The following is a 25,610-nucleotide window of genomic DNA, read 5'->3' on the forward strand; positions in this document are numbered from 1 at the left end:
ACGAATGTTTGAATGTAACGTGTTTTTGCAGCTATGGAATTTCTATAAATCACAAAGTCTCATTATACGCTGCTTAGTTCTCACTAAGTTAAATGTATTATTTTTTTCTTTATCAAAATACCGGCTTTATTTTCGAGTTTTTGCTCAGTAGATGCATTTGACTACAGTGCATCAGTGAAACAGGATTCGACACAGTACTGTAAAGGGCAATTGTAGAGTTAACTATTATCTACAATATTGAGGAGGAGAGTACAGTTTTATCTTTTGCTCATGTAGCTACCAACAGGGTGCAATCTCATAGCACCGTAAATACAAGAGATAAAAGTGTACTTTCTTCAACAACACTGTAGAAATTGATTAACTCTACAATTGCTCTTTACACTACTTTTTCAGGTTCCGTTTCGCTGAGGCGCTGGTTTCAAATGAGCATCTCTGAGCAAAAAACCGAAAATGAAGTCTGTCAAAGTAACAAAACCATCCAAAATACCGGCACAAATTCCCATCACAGGCCTATCCGTGCTAAACAACATCTCCATCAACCGGCACACGGTAGCACGTGCTGCGGAAATTACCGGTCCAGCAAAACATAAACAGAGAGCCGACGAGTTGGTCCTTTCGCTTCTCTGTTTCGTTCGCCTGGTGGCGGTTTTCTGGGAGACTCGCTCCAGCATCCAGAAAGCTCCCGTTCAAGTTCACACCAGTTGCTTCGGTCGGATGTGACGCGGCCGGCCGTACGGAAGGCAATGAGCGGCAGTTTTGCGTCTGCCTTTGGCTGTAGGATGCTGTAGGATCTTGTGATACGGGACAGGACAGGAAGTTAACCGACACTGCACGCAGTCAGTTGTACTCCGTCTGCCGACCGGTACGGGTGGGAAACTTTCTTCGATCGTGGTGCGGTGCGGTTCTTTGGGGTTTTGTGATCAGAAGCATAGTTACTGAGTTGCAGCAGCGATAAGGAAGTATTTTTAAACAGCTTATAAATAGTGAAGAGGGGGCGAGGAAGTGTGAGTTTATATCAGTACCGGGAATTGGTACAATTAAAATGGTGTGAAGGATAACGCTGGAGAACGATCAGGAGGAACGAGTGGTGGAAATGGCGCATTTAGGTAGGAAAATGATTTCATTCGAAAGGAATTCGGTAGGAGAAATTAATGCAAAGCTGTATACTCTGTTGTATGAAATTGTGTATAATCCATAATCAAATTAAATGTATGCTTTCATCCATCTGAAACATTCCTAAAACTATTGCATTGCACTCATTTTCAGTGAAATATAGTGACTAATCAAACAATCAGCTGATGTTTATGTGGACTATTTCCTCTATAGCTTAAATTGAAGAAAAATCTGATTATCAGTACGACTGTGCATTCAATTGGCTCCACGAATCGTCGCAGGAATTTAGCTATCCGTGAAACTACTGAACCGTACAGTCATGCGAATAGTGGGGGGCTATTTGAAATGGTTAAATGCGAATGGTAAGTCTATCGACATGCCGACACACATGCTGCTTCCGGCACATTTACTTCACTATCCAAGCGTTGTTGGTTATCTCGTTATACGGTCAAACTGAAACAACGAGTCGAACGATGGTACTTTATGGTAATGGTTTCATGTTTTCTATCCGATTTTGTGCTTTTAGAAACCGCATCAAATAGTACCTGGTTCAGGAGAACTCACAACTAGATGAAGAGCGTGGTGCTCTCACAGTTAGTGTTCATGTTGTATGGGCTCAACTTCAATGGTATCATTTGACATATCATAGGTGATGGATCACACACAAAGTATAATCTGATTTACTTGCTTGGCCGATCCGTGCCTTCACCGGGCGACCGACATGCATTTATCTGCTAAAAATAGCAGGTATCCGCTAATGGACAGGACGTGCAATTGATTTATCTCGAAATGCGCAAAAAAAAAGTTTTAACATATCACCTCGACGATAGACTGACGGCAACTGACAGTACCGATGCTGCAGTTGTGATGTTTCTGTTGTTTCGTGCTTTGGAAATTGAATTTTTTCCACTGTTGTTGTTGTCCACTCATCAGAGAGTATCCTGGGAATTGTCGCGAGTCGAGTGCAGTGACGGTAATTTAATTTCCGGCTACCTACATGATATTCATCGCAGCATCCGACCCGTGCGGCGGTTTTCGGATGAAATACAATTTTGTCTGCACACTTTTGCCGTACCGTAGTTAGCGGAACTCACTAGCTGTGAAATAGGCTTAGAATTACGCTTCGTCCGTACATGTGTTCGTTAACTTCAAAGCCGCATATGATACCGTCGACCGGAAAGAGCTATGGAAAATAATGGACGAGAGCAGCTTCCCCAGGAAGCCCTTCAAACTGATTCAATCTGGACGGTGGATGGTACACGGTGCTGTGTTCGGATCTCGGGTGGATGGGCAGGTTCTTTCGAATTACTCAGAGGGCTTTGTCAAGGTGATGGTATCTCATGCCTGTTGTTCAACATAGCGCTACAAGGTGTCGCTAGTCAATTCTTCATTCATAATTGACTAATTCTGTATTTTCTTACATTCGCAAAATAATTCTTGCATGTTTAAAAAGAAAATTTTCGAAATGTTTGTTTTGTTCGAATCGAACATGAAAACTTTAGTATTCAAAAATAATAGTCACTATCGTCGAGTTAAGGCGTTGTGTTTCCTTGGAGATCGTTTAACCAAAAAGCTCACTTTTAGCTTCACTTAAACATTCTTTTAGTAGTGGTCAGCTTTGCTATCAAAAAGTTTGCTTCTAGAGATGATCAGCGACAATTCAAAGCAGAATCAATCAAGTTTTGCAGAAGTTTCCTTATCGAGCGTCTTAGTAAAATTGGTAAATAGAGGTATTATTACTTTTCTATTAAATTTCACAATTCATAAATGATAGAGTTTAACGGGAAAGTTTCCTTCTGTACTAACCAAGTTTAGAAGCATCATAAACTCTACTGCTGGAACAATTTTAGAATCCATCATGTATCAGTAATAGTGGTAACACCCAATCAAAAGTTTTGCGGTAAGATCCGTAGCTGTTTCTTTAAAATAATTCCAAGTTATTGGCAGACTAATATGTCTTAATCACATGAATAAAAAAATGAAGAATTCACAGATAGATGAATGATTTCAAAGATAGAAATTGTTATTCCACCATTACTGGAACACCTTCCACTATTAAAGGAACATTATTATTATTAGAGCAAGGAACGTTTCCAAATTTCACTATTTTTTCATTTATTCGTTTATTTTATTTATTTGTAAAAATTATCGAACTCTAAGGGATATTCTTGATATAAAATACAATATACTTGCGACACACGACCCCTCGTGCGTCACCGGAACGTCCCTTGTGGTAGGAACTGAAACTATTAGGCAAAGCTTTGTTTAAATATGTGCATGAAGAACAACTGGTGCAATGATTCTACAATTGATGAAGGGACGGTAAGGGAAAGTAATGAAGAAGGATTTTTTCGGGAATGAAGGGGAAGGGTGGAAAGGAAGGGGGGGGGGGTAATAGGTAGCTATGGGTAACAAGTTGTCGTTGTGACTCCTATCTTTTGTCCAATGCTGGAAGCAATCAATTGTAGAATCATCGTTTCAAAAAAAAAAAAAAATTAATGTATGCCTGACCGCATTTCAAGGTCATGACTAAGGTCACGAGTTTGGTCAACTGGTGCAAGTTTTGTCAAAATATTCCACCACGTTGCGAAACAGTCTAGAATGGAATCGCAAACACCTGGAAAATCCAGAGCGGTTTGGACCAAAGTTGGCGAAAGTGAAAAAAATGCCAAAATCAACAGTGTGTAATGTTCTAAAAGGTTATAAGAAGAATCTAGGTGTGGAAAGGCGGCATGAAAACTTTTAAGAAAACTTGGAACTAGGGACCGAGCGCTGAGGAGGAAGATATTAAGGCTCGTTAAGTCCAACCCAGTCAACAGTCACAGGAGGCCGAAATTCCGTTTGGTCGTGTCACGAATGGCCGAATTTTCTTGGACTGTCTAAATAACTATTTATTAAAAAAACCGCTTTAATCCACCTAGTGGTGAAAGGAACCTTTGTTATACCATCTTATATGTCATTTGATATGGGCATTTCCAGCTCAAATATTATTTTTAATTTGTATTTGAATTTGTAAATTTTATAAAACTGACAGAGTCAAATTCTATACGCATCACTTTGAACTAAATTATTAAATAAACTGTTTCTTATGCGCAGCCATTCTTAGTGGTAGTACCTCCATTTTAAAAGGAAAGACCCGTTTTGTCAAACCTTACATGGAAATAATTGGTTTAGAAAGAAACTATCACATTTTCACATTCCAATCCCAATCGAAAATAGTGGTGTAATATATGGCTTTTTTTAGCGTTTTGAGCTGGAAAAGATCATATAGAAATCGACACGTCTTGGGAACTCTATTCAACTGTCATCCATTTGTATTTTGTAGAACCTTTGAAAGCAATGAAAACATAGTGTGCAAATTTTTTGAGCAGAAGTGGTTTCTTTAAACAAATTATTAAATTTCGCAACCAATAAGAAATCGATAGTTATTACATGCAGTAAATTTGCTTATTTTAGTGTGTTCTACAATTTTTGTAAAGATGCTATTTTGGAAAACAAAAATTTGTGTCACCCCATTAGGCGGATACACGGTCACCCTAAAGGTGTAAGAAAATGCGCTATCTATACCTATAAAGAAGGATTTCTGTCTGTCTGTATGTTCCTTATAGAATCGAAAACTACTGAACCAATCGGCATGAAAATATGCATGTAGAGGTTTTTTGGGGCCAGGAAAGGTTTTAGTGATGGTTAGAAACCCCTCCCCCCACTAAGAGGGGGGGGACCCCTCCCCTCTTTATAAAGGGAATTATAACTCCTCTCCTCTTTAAAAGGGGGGGCTTCCATACAAATTTCCTCATAACTCGAGAACTAATCAAGCAAATGGAACAAAATTTGGCATGTGAAAGTTTTCGAGGGCAAGAATATTTTCTATGGTGAATTGGGACCCCTCCCAACTTTAAGAGGGGGGACTCCTATACAAACGAAATACAAATTTCCTCATAACTCGAGAACTAATCAAGCAATTGGAACCAAATTTGGCACGTTGGTGTTTTTGGAGACAAAATTTTTTTCTATGATGAATTGGGATCCCTACCCACTTTAGGAGGGGGGGCTCCTATACAAATGAAATTCAAATTTCCTCATAACTCGAGAACTAATCAAGCAAATAGAACCAAATTTGGCATGTGGAGGTTTCTGGAGGCAAAAATATTTTCTATGGTGAATTAGGACCCCTCCCAACTTTAAGAGGGGGTGCTTCTACACAAATAAAATACAAATTTCCTCATAATTCGAGAACTAATCAAGCAAATGGAACCATATTTGGCATGTGGGTGTTTTTGGATGCAACTATTTTTTCTATGATGAATTAGGACCCCTTACCTTTTTAAGAGGGGGGGCTCTCATACAAACGAAATACAAATTTCCTCATAACTCTAGAACTAATCAAGCAAATGGAACCAAATTTATCATGTGGGTGTTTTTGTAGGCAAGAATATTTTCTATGGTATATTTTCTATGGATTTTCCCACTTTAAGAGGGGGTGGGCTCCAATACAAATGAAATTCAAATTTCCTTATAACTTGAGAACTAATCAAGCAAATGGAACCAAATTTGGCATGTGGGAGATTTTGGAGTCTTGAATTTATTTTACGATAGTTAGAGACCTCTCACCCCTGTGGTAGGGGGATATGGACTCTCATACAAATAAAACAGAAATTTTTGCGAAACTCAAAAACTAATCGAACTCGAGAAATTCGAGACTCTTCCATAAAACATTAGTCAATACAAGACCACAAAAACTATCTATAATAATACTAGATCATTCAGGACGAGACGGTCGCGAGTGTTGCCGGTGACCCGCCGTCGGAAGCGCCGCCCACTGGGGGGCTTGCAAAATTCGAGATTGTGACAAAGATCATCCGAGATTCATGATTTATGTACAACACAGGTTAATTTGTGGCAATACGAAGTTTGTCGGGTCAGCTAGTATATTATAAATGAAGCCACTTAAAAATATGTCTTTTTTGGTAATCCCTGCGAGGCGAAACAATTTTCTTTAATTATTTGAACATCTCCCTTGTCAATGGCCACCCTATTCCCCCCTTTCAGAAATCCCCTCTTGTCGTCCAGCCGCTGGTACAACTGCTATCGTTCCAAACGCAAAGCAAACGCACCGCCTCACTCATTTGAAACTTTCTGTTCCCTTGTAAGAGAGGCAGAAGTCCAAAATTCGAAAAAAAAGACAACGAATAGACGCCATAGAGATGATGATAATTGATAATGCGACGAAGAAAAGACCAGATGATGAGAAAAAGCTGAAAAAACGATGAAAAGTTGACAAAAAGACAACGAAAGCCCCGATTCAATTCACTTAGTGGTGAGAGGAATCTTTGTTATACGGTCTTCATCTACGTTAACGTTGCGTAGAGCGTTTGTGTACATATTTTTTTTTAGAAATTGAATAAGTTTACAAAATTTGAACAAAATAGGAGCACTTATCAATTTTGATAGATCCTTTTTTCATGAAATTGTTGAGTAAGTACTGAGTAAGAGTTTTAGTAATTTGAGTAAGTGCAAGTAAAAGTAAGTTGTAAGAGGAAATATTACTCTTTAACATATACATTGCGAAGAAAAAGTCTAGTTTATAGGTTTTCGAATTATGCATAATTTCCTGTAATGGCATTCTATTTGATTCAATAAAGTTTTCCTAAATAAATTTCATCAATTTTTATTAACCTTCGATTACTCACGCTGTTGTATTTTGTACAACACGTGTAGGTTTTAGAATGCCATATTGTAATAAAGTTACAAATCGATGTTTTACTAACGTATATTCTTCAATAAACTTGTTATGAGCAAAATGCCATAATTATTCAATGCGTTAATACTTTAAATTGTTAGGAAAATAGAGCAGCACAAACTGACATCACAGAAACGAAGCAATCAGTATGTGAGGTGTACAGCAATTGGCCCAACTGGAATTTTCTCTCTTTTCTTCATATGGTAAAATGGTGTATGTATGCAGCAAAACTATCAGCAAATGTAAAATGTTTCAATGTATCCGTTTGTCGATAGTCGGGTAATTCGGGGTCAAACTTAGGGTATTTTTTTATAATCAAAGCTCTACTGTTCCTAAACAAGCAAAGTTGTGTATTTTTACTATTTGTACAATATGAAAAAGTCATACAAGAATTACAAAACGAGCTAAAATGGAAAAACTGATTTTACAAATTAATGTTAAATAAATTAGATTTTACTATCTTCATTGAAGAGAGAGAAGGTTACTGTCTTCAGCAAAGTTTCTTGTAATAATATGCTCTTAAACTTTACAGAACAGATCAATGTGTTATATTGAAACTGAAGAAACATATTTTTTTATTTCACTTTTAGGGGGATTAATCAAAATTTAAATTCTACCAGACGATAGAGCTTTCAATTTAAAGAAACTCTTCCAAAGGTTTGATAAACCTTAAACCAGGTTTTCCCAGTCAAAACTCTAATAAGTTTTTTTGGTTTTGGGCTATTGTACCGTACGAGTACGCGTAACCGTTACAATAGTTGGCGCGAGTGTTCGAGGGTTAATATCTTTTGACCGGCAAAACCAATTCTTCTGAAATTTTGCAGATATATTTGCAGCAATAAAACCTCTAATTTGATGCCAAACTAATTTAAACTAGATAAATTATCTAAGATGAAATCGTCGAAAATTGTAAATTTTTATATGTTATATACGATTGTTCATAACTTTTGTAATAAACGTCCAATCAAAGAACAAATCAATAGTGATCTATAAGGCTATATTACCTTTCAAATGAGAATAATAGCGCATAAATCGGTTCAGCCATCTCTGAGAAACTGGCGATCATTTGTACCTAGTCAAAACAGGTTTTTTAAGGCTAACTTTTAAACTGCTTGTCCGTTTTCAATAAAACTTGGTAAAAAGTTTAATAATAGCAAGAGCTTTCGTTTGGTACTAAGATCGTTGAAATTGGTTACGTAGTTCCGGAGAAACGCGTGCCGCGTAGTTTTCACATTTTTGCTTATAACTTTTAAACGAAACGTCGGACCGCAGAGCAATTCAATAGTGATATACTAGGCAATAATATCTTTCAAACAAAAGTAAAATTGAACGAATCGGTTCAACCACCTTCGAAAAACAGGCGATAGAAAATAAGCTGCACACACACACATCGGCCTCGGATCAATTTCGTGTTTTTCGACCAATTTCCAAACCTTTGTTATATAGTATAACAAAGGTAAAAAGACAAAAATACGGCGGTAATAGTATGAGAATGCGATGCAAAGACGCAAACAATAAAAAGAACACAAACACCAAAAAAGAATATATGCCTAAATTCGTAGTAGTAGTAGGGGACTTGCCAATGTATGTAGGTAGAATTACAGTAGATCCAAATGTGATTATCAAATGAATTTCACACTAATGCTGTGACAGAAGGGCCCAAATGGATTGGGCAGACCCACAAGTAGAGGTACGTGTGCGCATTCCGGGGTTTAAGAGTCGCCTTCCAGCAATAGGATCCTTCCATGTAATAATCAATTTCGCTGTACCAGCTTTAACCCACGTGATGATTTGTTTGTTTTGAATTGAGAAGTGCCATATTTGCTTTAGACCTTAAGGATTCAGGTTGGCAATCCACTCCTTCATCCAGCCTTGCACATTTATGATATCAATAATAATCAATAATAAATATGGTATTAAGATGAATGTGGTATATATGGGCAAAAATAGAACAATCTCACCAGTAGACTTGCCATTTTCTCACTCATTGTGCAATAAGTGCACCTTTTTCTGTTCAATACAATGAGCAAAACTGCTGCCACAAATGAGAAATCCAGCCACGCAAAGCGAAACAGGTTTCTCATTGAGCGAAAAAGCAACTCCATGGGAATTCCAATGTTGCCATATCTATCATCCACTATCGTCATATGCAACATTTTTTGCACTGTTGCCGATGCAAGAAGTTTAAACAGTTTTGTTTGCGTCCCATATCATGGGCAGCCAAAAAGTGTATTAACATTTTGTTGCTCAGTTCACTCCTCAATTAGTGGAAGGTAGAACATCAATGTGCAGATTGCTGAGCAATCGCAGTCAGTAAAAAAGAGAGAAGTTAAAACAAAACGGAGCACAATAATTCGCGACTGAGTAAAGTGAGTTTTTCTCTTCTCGTTTTTTATTCTGAGGAGGAATCATCCCTGCTCACCAGCAGTCCTACGTATGGAATAGAGTTGTGTCCTTTGAGGTTCCATAAGTGCTTCTAATAATTGTTTAATTTTTTCATTCTGGCATCCATGTGCAGTATTAACTTGTTTTGGCCAAAGTTTTCACTATATAGCAGGAGATGCTTCATAAGCTAAAACGAAAAAAATAATTAAAATAACTTATATTAGGCTTACCTATTAGCAAGGCCGTATGGCTCCGCCGTCTGCCCAAAACCACGATTTTGAGATCAGGCAGCCGGGAACCACCCAGCATCGCACCTCCTAGCTTGGCTACTCAATAGAGCATTACCAGGTATGGCTACGTGGAGGCGCTAGGTAGGGGCTTGGGATGGACGCTCTTCATTTGCCTTTCCCATTTCATATCCAAAAAATAGGCCTACATACGGCACAGTAAACAAAAAACGCGACGTTTAAAAGTGTCTACACAAAAAAGACAAAATGCGTCCAAAAACGCCAAAAGCAAACTACGAAAAACGACGAACAGACGAAGAAAATATGTTGAAATGATCGCAAAAGCATTGGCGGAACGAGGGGGAAAGGAAGAGCCCACCGCCTTGTAAAGTATATGCATTATATGCATCACAGTTAGGCCATTGCAAATCATTTTCAAAGTTTTTGTCACCCCCCCTTGGAAATTGGCTTGAAAAATCGGGGGGCAAAAAAATAATTTGTAGGACACGAGTTAATTTTTTTATAAAATCTGTGGGCTCTATAGCCTGAAAAACTCGAAAAATGAGTGAACGTGTTAACACTTCTAGCACGAAATAGAAATGAGAATTTTTCTCTCGTTTTTGTCTTTTTTTCGTAGATTTTTGCGTGGAAAATAATAACGTATATATTAAAAGCAAGAATAGATTTGGTTTTCGCGTTTAAACTTTAAGTAAAATGCCTAAAATCCATATTTTTTTTGTGTTCAATTAAAAAATTCTCTTTGTTTTTTTTGCACCCCCCCCCCTTTAGTGGCCCAAAACCGGTGGGACAAAAACTTTTTTAAATATTTGTAATGGCCTTATAAGATAAAAAAAAATGCCTGGGTCTATAGCCCCTTAGAAATGAGCACATGTTCCGCCAATGGGTAAAAGATAACGAAAGAAGGAATATGGCAGAAAGCTGACAAAAAGACGACGTATGCGAAGAGAATGCCACAATAAGATGACGAGAAGACGACGGAAAAAATACGATGAAAAGACGCCGAAATAATGCCAGAGCAGTAAAAAAATGCCAAAAAGATTTATAATGATGAAATGACATTAAATAGATGTAACAAAGGTGACGAAGAGACGATTAAAAGGCGATAAGAGAGACACAAAGAACCATTAAAAGGCTTCAAAATTGCGCTAAAATACACAAAAAAGACAACGAAAAGAAAGCGAACTACGACTACGAAAAGACTGTCGAAAAACCAGCTTGAGGATATTGAGAAATTGCAAAAATAGACGAAAAGACAACAAAAAACACGACACTAGTAAAACGTCGTTGAAAAATTGACAAAAATGCATAAATGAAGTAAAAAATGAGGGAATGTGGTCTAAAGATGACAAAACGACCATGAAACAACGACAAAAATGTGACAGATAGATGACGAAAAGACGACGAAAACCCGTCGAAAAACAACAAAACGATAGCGAAAAGCCAACATAAGAACGACGTAAAGACAGCAAATAGACAACGAAAAAAACGCCAAAGAAATCAGAAAAAAATGTTGACAACGATAAACAGAAGAAAAGACGACTAAACGCCAGCACGCCAGCAAAACAGAGATAAGGTATGCCAAAACGTACTACAAATTAGGACCAAAGGACGCAATCAAGAGCAACCAGAAGCCCAACGAAAGACGTTGAAAAATAACGACAAATCGTTCGGAATAGACCAAAAGACAATGTAAGGATGCCAGAAAGGCCGATGTTAAAAAAAACAAACCGAGGAACCGAAAAATTACGTGAAAGAAACTAAAAGGCGGAAAACAGATGAAAGGCGAAGTGCAACGACGAAAGTTGAGAGTAATTTAAGTTAAATTTCAAATGTATCATGAAATGATTTAGTTTAAAAAAGTACTTATTTATTTCAAGTACAATCAAGGGCAATGCAAGACCTATAAAATAAATGTAATAAAGAGCGATCATACATTTAAGCGAAAAGAAGCTGACTTCATCCATGTTGAAGGAAATCTCTAGTATCTTAGAAAGCAGGCAGTACAGATCGAAATTAATTTATCGCTTTTCAGCAAAATGATAGGTACTAGAAAATTTGTCGGTTTATTTTGGTTCAAAATTTAATTAAATTGTGTTTTTTAATTATTTTCAAACGAAAGTCGTTGGTGATAAAAGCCGCCCAGTTAGCTTCGAGGTACGATGCTGGTCTAACAAGCTAGTCGTCGTATGTTCGAATCTCGGCTAGGCGGTGCTTGCTAGATAGAGTCAGTAGGATCATTACACTGGCCCCGTAATCTTCCTGTACTCTAACAGCCGGCTGCGAAGTCTGTTGATAAAGAAGGGTAATGTCTAATGACGGTTTAAGCCCACGGCTTTGCTTTTTGGTGATAAAAGCAAGGATTTTTTATCAGCATAATCTGGCAACGCTGCTCGTCGGTGTAGTATCTAGTTAACATAGAAATTAGATTTACCGTTAGCAACGGAACATATCAACAAATATTCAACCAGCGTCATGGACGCTACATTTGGCGTCGAGGTGAAAAATTTAAAATATTTCAAGTCTACAAGAATATTTTTTCGAAAACTAGCATGGTAAGAATAAAATATAATGAAATGAAAATATAATTTTGAGTGAATTAAAAGCAATTTCAACCTTTGGAATTGCTTTCATTCAAGGTCTATGCTTCGTGGCCGTAGAGTAACACCGTGAGAATTAGTGTCTCATAGAGTGCGAGTTTTGTACGGAGTTGATAACTAAGGGCCTCAGCTGATGGCTACGCCACGGCTCACATCGTTGTCATATGTCCCTAACGAACCAAAATAAAGTATACGCCTCTTCCACAGCATTGGTTAAGACCGATGATATCGATATCATCCGCGAACCCGCGAAGTAGCATATGAGATTTCGCTTCTTTGCACGCCTGCCCTTCAAATGGCATCTTCCAATGCAATGTTGAATGGCAGTTTCGATAGCCCGTCACCTTGCTTCAAATCGTCTAACGATACAAACGAGTCCGTTGACTCACCCGCTGTTCTGACGCTTGATCAGTTTTGTTGAAAATCCATGTTCAAGCATAATCCGTCACAGCTCGTTTCGTTTAACTGTATCGTACGTCGCCTTGAAGTCAATGAGCAAACGGTGAGTCTGCAGGTTCAATTTCCGGAATTTATCGAGGATTTGTCGTAAGGTGGACAACACATGGATTAGAATCCATCCATCGACAACGAAACTCTTAAACGTTCTCGACTTTAGTTGCTGTTAGTAAACGTTTCGTATATTATTTTCAGATCTGGTGGAACCTGATTCCAACCAGCAGATCTTTAACTTAGGAAGTTCTTGGAAAACACAATCTCCAATCTGACTTCGCTTTCCGGACTTTATTAGTCAATAAGTTGCCTGGGGAAGCAGCAGCGGTCTATTTACGGAAGAGATTACTGCCTGCTTGCTCATAGGCAGAGAGTTTCCCCAGAAATCATGTAATGCTAAAATCTGTGCTTCGTTTGTCTACCCAAGGCAAAGAGGGGTCAGTCAGTCGTTCGCCTATCAATAACAAAATTTGCTCAGCAAACCCCACTTCGTTCCTCTTATCCGAGCGGATAATACAGTCGAGATAAACACGAAAGTGGAAAGATTCTACTGAATAATAACAATGTCGAAAGAAAGCGAAAACAGCACGCATTGAGTGAAGCGTGATAAAACAAAATTTTGCGGATGTTTCAATTTAGGAGTGATATTTACTTCTTATTTAGATAACCAATATTCAGTTTTTTGAGAATCTTTCTCAAAATGATGTCCCACAATCTTTTACTGACTAGAAACCTATGTATCAATCCAGTTACTTGAAGTTGGTAACAAACTTGTCACTATCGATTTCGATTTCGACGTTCGTTCAATTCAGGTGGGTAACCACCTGAATGTTATTACATCAGTATTGCATTTTTTATCATATTGAATCAATCCTACGGTTGACTCTTCCGCAGGATGCGATATCAGATTAAATGAAAACGACATTTTGAACAGGCAAACACTCTCTGAACTGATGGGCAGGAACAAACACACCGTCTAGGCTAGGACGAAGAAAGTCGTCCTACGCCTATACCGTCAATATTTGAATCGAAAGGATTTCACTGATCCGGAATGGCAAATATACACGAGGTGACAGACTAGATATGAAATGTTTATTCGCCTTTCAGTACCTTCTTGTTTCGCAATCGTCACGAGCAGCCTGAGCGAACGTAATAATGGCGAAAATCCGTGACACTTGAGCGGATACGAATTGGAAACGGGATTTGCGGACACGTAAAAACATTTTTTGTTTATGGCTTATGGTCTGAGCTTTCGAAATTACGCAGCTAAAAACTTCCAATTCTAACACATCTAACGGCGAAAGCAAATTTCAATAAAATGACAAACACAATTTCTATTAAAGTACCGTGAGAAAAACATAAAACTCATGAAAAATGTATGAATCGGGTTGATTGTCCACAGTAAAGCGCAATGACTCCAGCCTAATTTATTCCGATTACAGTGAATCACAAATTCTCGGTGAATTGACGATGGTTAAGCCCTTGCAATGATGGAATGGAACACCGATGAATGTTTTTCATTATTCATGAGCATCACGCTTCAATACGTTGGCAGCGAAGGATTTATTCTGCTCAATCAGAACGACACGGCGGAACCGCGGAAAATCCTTGCCAGACAGCTCGCCATTATTCTACCCAGCCCGACCGGTCGGTTGTGCAATAAGAAACCCTAAGAATGAACCGGAGATGGAAAAGGGATAAATAACTTTAATTAAAAGCTGAAACTTGGGCAGAAAAAATCCATCATCGACAATTACTGCAAATATCGGTCGGTTCGGAACAAATTGTGCCCCTCTAGGATTTTTCAAGTGGTCAGGTTCATTCTGCAATTAATGAGGACTCAGGATAATTACTGTCTTACTGGATAGGACTGGACATTTTTTGTCTGAATTCTTAGCAATTTATCAGAATCAGTCAATCGATTGTATTGGTCTACTGGATTTTTGGTGACATCGATCGAATCACTGAACGTTAGAGTGTAAATAACAAACCGTACTCAACCCAATATTTAGGATTGTATTGCAAGACAGAAAAATCGATCGATTTATCATACTCCATTCTCATCCTATTCCATTGGCAGACAGGCAACAGGATCAACAGCATTGCTGATAGGTTTTCTTCCTCTCTATTTATGCAAGGCTTTTCCTGTTGATATGTTGGTATCTTTCAATATCCCCCCAGATACTGTAGGTAGGTACGACATCTTTAACCTCCAAACCCTCAGAACGCACAAGGGCCCTGATGGTTCCATGTAAAGCCGCTCCGAATGCTATTGCCTTCGTTATGTATGTACCATCAGCCAGCAGAATATTTACAACATTAATCAAATTACACTCTATCAAGGGACGGGACTGGACTGGATGACTAGAATTAGCCTGCACTTGCTTGCTTACTGTAGCTTGACCGTTGCGATGACCGTACGGGAAGTACAATCGGTGTGCATTTTATGAGCACAATTTCCTTGGACAGTTTAGTTGGGATGTTTGTCCGATGACAACATGATGCAGGCTAACAATAGATATTCGAATGAACTTGAATGTGGAGGATTCAAAATTCACTATTTCATCGTTGATTTATTGACGACAGAAATAATCTCAAAGCAAATGCAAGTGCGGTGCAGGCAAAACAGCAATGATAAATTTTTTGTTGAATATTTATTTAGGAAAAATCACTCACGTTTAGAAAGAGACTACTGTAGTGTATTTTAAGCACACTGGTACTAATACTAGCCGCTATGAATTTGCTGTATTATTCAGTGGAAATCAAGTCCAAGGAGGTAAACGTGAAATGCTTTCCCTTCCACTTTCGAGTTTATCTCGACTGTATTATCTGTTGGTAAATATAAACGGAACGAAGTGGTTTTGCTGAAGAAATTTTATTATTGATAGGCGAACGACTGACCCTTCTTTGGTTTAAGCAGTCAAACGAAGCGCAGGTTTTAGCATTAATGATTTCTGAGGAAACTTACAGGCCAGGCAACTTATTGGCTAATATAGTCCGGAAAACGCTACCAGATTAGGGATTACCTTTTCCAGGAATCTCTAATATTAAGGATCTGCTGAGTGGAAACAGGTCAAATACCAAATATCTCTTGGTTTGGAAGCGTACTTGAAAATTGCTGAAAGTCCAATTCAACAGCAACTCGGGGATTCTTTTCAACTATCGTACAGTTTGGATGGGTCCCAAAATTTAATGAAATTTTCTACACGAGCTTAGTTTATGTACCTGTACCTGGACGCGAAAAAAAATATCGGTTGGACTCGATTATCCGTAGTCTTCGTTTGACTGTCCACTCGTCGGAGCGATGTTGTCACCGCGACCATCAGTCGCGTCAGTTTGTCCGGAAAACCGTATTCGTGCATTATCTACCATAGCTGCTGGTCTCGATCGACTGAGTCGTATGCTGCTTGAAAGTCAATAATAAGTGGGCTCTGAAAATATTATACTTCGTACATTTCTTTTACTGATTCAATCATCATATTCATACTAAATTGTGTATTTTTCTCGTTATATTGATTATTTAAATGTGTATTCTGAGACCCAATTTCGCCACCCAGTTGCCAAATTTCGTCAGCCTCTGGACCCAAATTTCGCAACTTTAGAAAAACCCGATTTAAAAAGATTTTAATATTGAATTTATAAACGAATTTTCTATATTCTTAATAAATCCAGTTGTTAAATAGCTTTTGCTTCGTTTTCAACTGATTACTTACGAAACGTTTTTGAAAACCAATAAAAATACCAATAAAACTACAAGTAAACCAATGAAAAGCACCAAAATTTACATTTTGAATAAAATTCACTCATAAAGTAACTTAATTTTCTCTGTCTCCGGTAAATATATGCGACTCGAAATTCCGGTCAAATTGCAATTGTATCATATAGGCTTTAGGAAACTCTAAGAAAAGCGGTGGCATTATATTCAAGCCATTAAAAAGAATTCCAAATATTTTCTTCTGTATTAACCCCTCTAAGGTATACATCATTTACAGCATCGCAAAATCCACTAAAAAGGTCGTAACTCTTTTATCTTTCAATATTTTGTCACCAAATTTGGGGGATTTCCCGAAAATCTGTTCTATTTTCATAATATCTATAGATAATGGCCATATGTTTTATGACCCCTGCGTTATTCTGGAGTTCCTTGGGGTACCGTGACATGGGTTTTTTAGATTAAATTGCCAAATATTATAAATTGGTTTGAAATCTGATGATTTTTGTAACCATATCATCGACTGTGGACATATCAGTTACTTTACCGCAGTTACGGAAAATCCCCCAAATTTGGTGAAAAAATATTGAAAGCAAGGATGGTTCGATCACTTTGACTCAATTTGGATTCATTTGACAGTACCGTCTTAACGGGGCCAAACATGACAAAGTTATATATGGGACATTTGTAGAACAGGTTATTATCTATAATTTTGCTGAATAAAGTGTTGCTGTATCTTTTGTAGTTACGGCGCTACAATGCTAATATCTTATGAGTGACTAAATGAATGTTCATTTAGTCACTGATGAGTTACTAGTGTTGTAGCACCGTAACTGCAAAAGATGCAGCAAAACTTTGTACAGAAAAATTGTAGATTAGAACTAGTTCTAAGAATGTCCCATATGGAACATTGTCATATTTGGCTCGGCTGAGACGGTAATGTCAAATGAATCAAAATTGAGTCAAAGTGATCGAACCATCCCTGAAAAGATATAAAAGTATTTAAAAGTACCATTTTAGTGAATTTTATGATGCTAAAAATGATGTAGACCTTAGAGGGGTTAAGATCTTAAGACAATTCATAAATTAAAAAACATTAAGAATCAAAGCACCTTGAATCTACTTAAGCATAACTTTCTCTTAACATTTTCTGTCAAATTGTATTAGGGGGAAGTCCTGTATGGCCGGACAGGCCTCTATGCCCGGACACTAGCAATTTCTCAAAAACAAAGAATATTAAAAATATTTGGAAAGAATAGGACAATCCAAATATTTTTAATATTCTTTGTTTTTGAGAAATCGCCAGTGTCCGGGCATAGAGGCCTGTCCGGCCACACAAGACTTCCCCCTAATTATCCTTAAAAAAATATTAACCAAATGGTAATATTAATTTGTTTTTATTTTATATATTGCGGGAAGCATAAAGTGTGTCAAATGATTCTGGTTAAGAATGGCATACACAGAAAATTACATCTTCTTCTTTTTGTTATTTCCAATTATACTACAAATTTCAGGGATCGGCAAACTCTGTAAAATCTCGAATAGCACTTCCTGTTTTAATCACACGAAATCGCCATTAAATTTTCTGTTACAAACTTCGCCGACTTTAATTACACTTTGTTCAAACACGATTTTCCCTGTGAAACTCTTCGTTTAATTTTAAAAAAGTGTTTTGTATTCCCGAAGATTCCACAACAATAATTCACGTGTCAACCCTTTGGCTATTCAATTTCGTGGAAACAGTGGCACTGAAATCCAACTGATAGAGCAATAAAACTCTTAATTCACTTTTAAAACTTTATACCACAGACAAACAGACGAGACACTCGCGTTAATTTCATCGTCCAATAAAAAACCACTCATTTTTCAAAAAAGCATGTTTCACAACATGGCCACTCTACGGCGCGCGAGTGTTGCTTTGCGAGTTTTCAAAGCTTAAGTAATAGATGATAAATAAATAACAAGCCAAAGGTATTAATTATTTTTGGTAGTATATGCCCTTAATTTTACCAATTCGTCAAATAATTTCTTTTAAGTCGACCAATAATATGCAAAAAAGCATTGGATTCATCAAACTGGCGAAATATGGATCCTCTACCCTATCTGTTGGATGGTAAAAATATGGTTCGCAGTTGCGCGTGCTCCCATAAAGTCCGCCTGATAACGGGTGGAAACTAAAATTTTGGAATTTTTTCGCGGCCCTTATGCTCAACAACAAACGAGCTCAGAGAGAAATGAGACTATGTATGCGTTAGCTCTCTCTTTCCCCCCTTTTTGTTAGTATTTTTTGTTTTCTATATGCTTGCCCAGTTTTGGTAAAAATGACGTCGAAACAAGAAGCATTTCGGGAGCGTGTTGTACATTTCTACGAACTGCAACAGAAATCTCGGCAAAAAGTATACGGTACAACATTCAACAAGCAAATATTTTGAGGCTTCGACTGTTTACCACATCCTAAGATGCCCAACAACTATTTGCAAGCAAGGTAGTGGAGGACCAGCCAAAATTATGGACGCAGAACGACATCGTTCTCTTTCTCGTTTCTTCAACAACAAGCCCTCTGGTGTGGAAATCAATTAAGATGCACCAGACGAATGTTTAAAGAAAATTTTAATCCCGTTTCTACAAAAACATCATGCAGATGGACAATACGTGTTTTACACGCCAAAAAAAACACAATCGTTCCTGAACACCCATTCGATTCCATTGTTACCCAAAACCACGACCCGAAAAATCTGTAACAGTGCGCCCAATTGAAGATTTCTTCGGGATTTTGAGTTCCTTGGTGTACAAAAATAACTGGAGAGCCACGAATTGCAAACAGTTGATTGGTAGAATTAAGATATGCATTCGCAAAGTTGACATGACGGCCGCACAACGCTCCTGTTTCGACGTCAAACGAAAGCTTCGCCGAACAGCTGATTACGGATCGTTTTCAAACGTACACTAATTTTTAGTTGCCACCCGTTAGTTACCTACGAAACCTTTTGCTGCCGGTGACAACTGGCGTAATAGGATCTGGGAGAGTACCTTGTAGGAGGTGTTTACCAGTGTTTACTCCACAGAAGTATATATCAAAGAAGAAATCATCAAAGAATCATGGGCTGATACGTACTACTCATGAAAGAAATCACTAATGCTGTTAAAGTGACTATAATCACATTAAAACAAACAAAAAACGGCAAGGAGATGACAATCATGGCGAAAAATTTGACGGATATTTACCAAAATAAAAAAAAACGAAAAATAAAAACAAAATACAAAATAGCCAAACTACGAAAAATGAAAGAAATTGGAAAAATAAAGGCGAATGACGAAAGTCAATTATGCGTTCTTGAATAATATAGAGGAAATTAGAAATGTATCATAAACTGATTCGATTGCATAAAGTATTAATTTGTTTCAAATGCAATCAAGAATACCAATGCGAAAAAAATATCACTTCTTAGTAAAACTGAGAAACACAATCAAAAGTTTGATTTAAAATTTGATAAAGTTTTATAATTAATAACCCTTTCCTCTGTGATTAAAACACAGCTGCTAAAGCTACGGATTTTTCTTCAGCAAAACCTGGCATCACTGCTCTACAGTCATGAGGCAAGGATCTTGAAAGAGAGCGATCGACGAGCAGTGTTGCCAGACTTTGCTGTCAAAAAATCCGTGGTTTTATCGCCGAAGTTAGACTTTCGTTTCAAAATCGTTAAAAAATCAAAATTTAATTAAATTTTGAACCAAATTTTAGTTTAAGTAAAAAATAAACCGACATTTCTGCTTCATTTGCAGATTTTCTGGTATCATATAGCTGAGAAGTGATAAATTAATTGCGATGTGTAATGCCTGTTTTCTAATATACTAGAGTTTTCCTTCAACGCGGATGAACTCAGCTTCTTTCCGGCTGAATGTACGAACATTTTTTATCATATTTGTTTTATAGGTCTTGCATTACCCTTGATTGTAAAGTAATGTTCCGATTTTGTCAGCCCCATGTTAAATTTTGAGCTGACAAAATGAGGAAACTGACAAAATCGGGATTTTTTTTCGAAAGTCAAGACCTATACCACAGACAAACAGACATGACTCTTGGAAGAAAAATCAACAAAAATTATCGTACCTCACATTTAGCCTGAGCACTAGCACCATCTATGATCGACATTCCCAAATATCAAATAGCAACAGGAATATCCCTCGAAGTAGCAAGTATTTTTTATGGGGAATTCCCCTTCTTTCGTCAAAAAGCGCCACTTTGACCAAAACGGAGACATTCCCAACTAAGCCCAAATTTGAAATGACGGTTTAATAGGTACTATGACTGGAAAACGAGTGTTATGTCTGTGCCTATACCTTGCAATATCGAGAACTTCTGCTAAGAATTAAATTTTAACCCTCAATCCAACCAATCAATCGAGCACAGCACACTGCCCAGAACCTGTTTTGATGCGCACTAGAGTTTGAGCGGGAAAACTTAGGTTTTAGGTTTAAGGAACCTTTTGAAGAGTTTCTTAAAATTAAAAGTTCTATCGTCTAGCGGAAATCAAATTTTCATTAATCCCCCTTATAGTGCAACAAAAATTAATTTTTCTTCAGTTTTAATATAACACAGTGTTGTGGCCGGCCAAGTTTTATAGCATATTATTACAAGAAATTTTGCTGAACACAGTAACCTTCTATCTCTCCAGCAAAGATAGAAAAACCTATTTCTCATGTATGCAAAATCGTGAAAATCAGTTTTTCTATTTTAGCTGTTTTTGTAGTTGTTGTATGACTTTTTTATGTTTCACAAAGTTGTACAAATAGTGAAAATATACAACATTCCTGAATGTAGTATACCTCTATCTTTACTTGTTCAGGAATTGTAGAGCTTTTAATATAAAAATAGCCTAATTTTGTCCCCGAATTACGCGCAAAAATGGCATTATTTCATTCAAAAAGTCTCCCCAGGAAATCAGAATAGTTTCATGTAGACTGAAAAGTTTTATAAATCATGTTTAAAGGTACAAACGTTGAACAAAATTTACAGGCTGATAAAATCGGGATAAAAAGCTGATAAAATCGGGGGTAGGCAAAATCGGGGATAGACAAAATCAGGAGCTGACAAAATCGGAACATTACTGTATTTGAAATAAATGAGTTGTTGTTTTTCGCCTTTTAACTATGTTCTCCGTTTTTTAGTTTCTTTTATGTTATTTTTAGCATCGGCCTTTCTGGCATCCTTACATTGTCGTTTTGTCTATTTCGAACGTTTTGTTGTTATTTTTTAATGTCTTTCGTTGGGCTTTTGGGTGCTCTGGATTGCGTTCTTTTGTCCTTATGTTTTGGGCATATCTGATCTCTATTTTACTGTCGTTTAGTCGTCTATTAATCGTCGTTGTCAACATTTTTGTGATTTTTTGGCATTTTTTCGTTGTTTTTTTTGCCACCTATTCGCTGTCTTTACGTCGTTCTTATGTTGGCTTTTCGTTTGTTGTCTTTTTGACGCTTTTTAAACGATATGTTTATCGTGTTTTTTATTTTTGTTTGTCGCTGTTTTGCCCTCTTTTCATCGTCTTCATCCTATTTTCATATTATTTTCGTCGTCTGTTCGACCATTGTTTTTGGTATTCTTCGTTGATTTTTTTCGGCGGCTTTTTGACGTTTTGTCGTTAATTTTTGTTGCTGTTTTGGCATCTTGTTTTTGGTTTTTCTTCGTTTTTTATTCTCATCCTTCATTAACGTTTCATCGTTATTTTTGTTGTCTTTCCGTCTATTTTTGCAATTTGCTCAATATCCTGTTTGTTGTCAAGATAATAAAAGCTGGCTTTTTACGGTCTTTTCGTCGTCGTTTTATCGTTTTTGTGCCGTTTTCGTCGTCTTTTTTGCGTATTTTGTCGCCATTTTGAAATAACTTTTTAATTGTTTTTTCTTTGTCTCTCTTTTATCGCCTTTTTATCGTTCTTCGTCGCCTTTTCTACATCAATTTGAAGTAATTTCATCGTGTTTTGGCGTGTTTTGACGTTTTAAACGTGTTTAGAGACTTTTAAACGTTATGTTTTTGTTTTCTTTGCCATATCTAGGCATATTTTTTGTCTTGTTATAACTCATTGTTGCTTTTTGGTGCCATTCCACTTCTTTTTGCATATTTTGTTGCCTTTTTGACGCTTTTTAAACCTCTTTTTACATGTTTTTCCTTTTTATCTTTTTGTTCTCTTTTCGTCGATTTTTCATCGTATTTTCGCCTTCTACTCATCATTTGTTCATTTTTTTCATCGTCTCTGCGGTGTCCCTTCGTTGTCTTTTTACGTATTTTAGGCTTGTCGTCGCCGTATTGTTATATTTTCTGAAGGGGCTATAGAAATTATGTTGACACCTAGCAAAATATACCAAGAAATTTAAACGAAAATTGTTCGCGTTTTGCCGTACTCCAAGAGGGAAAATATAAGTGTAAATAAACCATAGTATAGGTTAGGGAGGGAAACCCTGAAAGTGAGGAATATCACCTTCCAGTTGGCCTCGACGTATGACACTGGTCTAATAAGCCAATCGTCGTATGTACGAATCGCGACTGAGAGAGGCTGTTAGAGTCAATAGGATCGTAGCAACTGGCCCTGCAATTGTCCTGCACTCTAACAGCTGGCTGCGAAGTCTGTCGTATAAAAACAGAAGGTCAAGTTTCGATAGCGGAATGTAGCACCTAGGGTTTGCTTTGTTTAACGCATGAAACGGTGGAGAATTCTATCTGACGTTAAGGTGAAGGTCGTCAGACGCCAGTTGCTTTTTTACTGATTTCAGTACTTGTTGCCGCTATCGTTTTGTTTATGCTAAGTTTATGCTGAGTTGCTAATAGTAGGTAATAATTATAGTTACTATATATATAGTTCGGCGGATAGAAAACCAGGCGAATTGGCATCCCTGATTTATGAAATTAAATTTGAAATTATGGTGAAATGTGCAGGTTTTTACGAAAAATAATCACTGGCGGGTGTTGAAAATGACTAGTTCTATGAAAATAAAGTGTATTTTTTTAACATTACTCCTGCATTTTGGATTTTGAAAAGCTTTTGGCTCCGCTTTTGACGTTTATTTGGCTCCCGATTTTCTATCCGCCGAACTATATATATAGTAACTATAGTAATAATCTGTTATGAACAATTATGAAACGTAGAATCGCGTATCAATTTTTGCTGTTGAACTAGATCCGACAGTAATTCTATCACATAAAATGTTATATTTTCGACACTTTACGACCGTTAATTGAATAGCGAAAATTATTGGCCAATTTCATGCTCAACGTAAATATGGCATCACTCCCGTTTCCTTGGTAACGTATTAACAACGACAGTCGCAGTTTCGGAATTGCAATCGGAATGAAGTAAAGTTTTTCATATCAATTCAAGTGAACAGTTTGGGAAAAATCATCATAATATCTTACCAAATAACTGTTCGGGTAGTACATTAAAGTTTTCTGTGCCTCAAGTTAAGTTTTGCGAGTGATGGAACGGCCGAAAAAAATTAAAGAAAAATCGACGGCGAAAAAGTGAAAATATAGTGATGAACTTTAATTGGGCAGAAATCTCAGTATTTAGTGTAAGTTCTTCCCCAAAAAGTAATAGAACCTATAGAATGCAATGTTTAGTGCTTCGAGTTGCAAGATCTGACTACGACTAGCAGGTTAGTTGAACAAATTTTATTTTTTTTTTGTGATGGAAACCATCACCGAGTCTAGGGGAGTCTAGGGCCCAAATGGAAACCAAACCGAGTCTAGGGGAGCATGTTGATACACTGACGAAGGGAAGGGAAGGGTGATATTCGGTGCCGAAATTCGCGTAAAAAAAAACTTGTGGATTTCAACACTACGCGAAAAAATAGACGTTTTGAGCACATCCGCGTAAATTCCGAAAATCGCGTAAAAAACGCGTAAATACCGAAAATCGCGTAAATTCCGAAATTAGCGTAAAAATAGTCGCGTAGAAAGCGACTTCAGGGTAATTCTAGGTAGATCCAGGTAGGTATGTAGGTTTAGGCAGGTTCGGGTTCTCGGTAAGTCATTCCTTCTAGGTAAGTTATTGGTTGGGATAGGTAAATTCACACAACTTAAAAGGGTATTGATTTGTTTCTGATATTAGTCACAGTTTGTTGAATTGCTAAAGCGGAAGTGTACCCTTTAACAAAAAATCATATATTAGGGCAAGAGTTTTTTTAAAGAATCGTTGGCATTTTACCTGCATAAAATTATAGCCGAGTTACATTAACGCTTTTGAACCTCAACTGTAGTCAATATGCCAGAGGGAATGCAAGCCAGCGAGATTTTGCTGTATTTAATATTGATTTGCCGAAACATGGAAAAGTTGATCGAGCTCTACGTAACCTGGCGCCAAATTGTCGTGTATAAAACAACCAAGAAAGTTCAGATAAAAAAGGTGAAAGGTGGCAAGAGCAAAGAATGGTATCAAAGAACTTTCGCTAGAGCTCGTCGTCGTGGTTTAGCTAAAGCGAAGTTTCAGGTGTTTACGTTACTATGTGAAATTGCCATCGAATCCATACAGTTGTACACTGGCTTCATGGCATTAGTTTGGGCCAAAGCCGTCGAATTCACGCAACAATTAGGATTGAATATTGAATGCGAAATTCAAGTAAGCATTGTGTTCGTAGTCCTAATGATCATTTCTGAAACCTTTAAGGGTCTCCCGTTCCAAATATATGCAAAATGCGCTCTACATGGTAATGCAAGTGAGCAAACGCCAAAATCCTTTTTCAAGGATCAAATCCACCTATTCCTTGACCGATGTCTATTGATTCCATTTGCCGGTGCATTCGTCTATATCGTTCAAACAGGAGGAGAATACTTCTTAGTTTGGCTGTTGGCGTTCATGGGAGTGCTTTGGATACTATTGGATATGATTCGTGTGGGTTGCCTTGATCCGCTGTTCGATAAGTTCCGTCCGCTTGAGGATGGAAAGTTGAAAACTAGCATTGAAAAGCTTGCTGCGTCGGTAAAATTTCCACCAGGAAAAATATTCGTGGTAGAAACTGAGCTATCTGCATCCCGAAATGCCTATTTTGATGGTCTATTTGCAGCTGAGCGCATAGTTCTGCACGATACACTGCTGTTAAATGAAGGACGCTGCGAAGATTATACAGAAAGGGAAATACTTGCAGTTTTTGCTCACGAGCTTGGACACTGGAAACTGGGACATATAAAAAAGGAATTCATCTGCGAGCAAGTACAATGGATTTTAATTTTCATCGCATTCAGTCAACTGTTCAACTATTCGGCATTATACACAACTGTTGGATTTTCAGAAAATGTTCAACCTATTCTAATTGGCTTACTCGTAATATTTTATATTCTGGGTCCGTATAATGCGCTCGTATCGTTTGGTATGATCATT

General features: G+C 37.4%; 1 protein-coding gene across 1 annotated transcript in view; it reads left to right on the forward strand.

Annotated features, from left to right (window-relative positions):
* The first annotated feature begins 894 nt into the window (after window positions 1-894).
* LOC128743270 (calcitonin gene-related peptide type 1 receptor-like) overlaps window positions 895-25,610 on the forward strand; it is a 120,333-nt gene continuing 95,617 nt past the window's right edge. The window contains exon 1 of the mRNA XM_053839814.1: window positions 895-1,106. Coding sequence (XP_053695789.1) covers window positions 1,094-1,106 — 13 coding nt within the window. The 5' untranslated portion in view covers window positions 895-1,093. The remainder of the gene's footprint in view (window positions 1,107-25,610) is intronic.

Source organism: Sabethes cyaneus, chromosome 3 (assembly GCF_943734655.1).
Source record: "Sabethes cyaneus chromosome 3, idSabCyanKW18_F2, whole genome shotgun sequence".
NCBI classification, from domain to species: Eukaryota; Metazoa; Arthropoda; class Insecta; order Diptera; family Culicidae; genus Sabethes; species Sabethes cyaneus.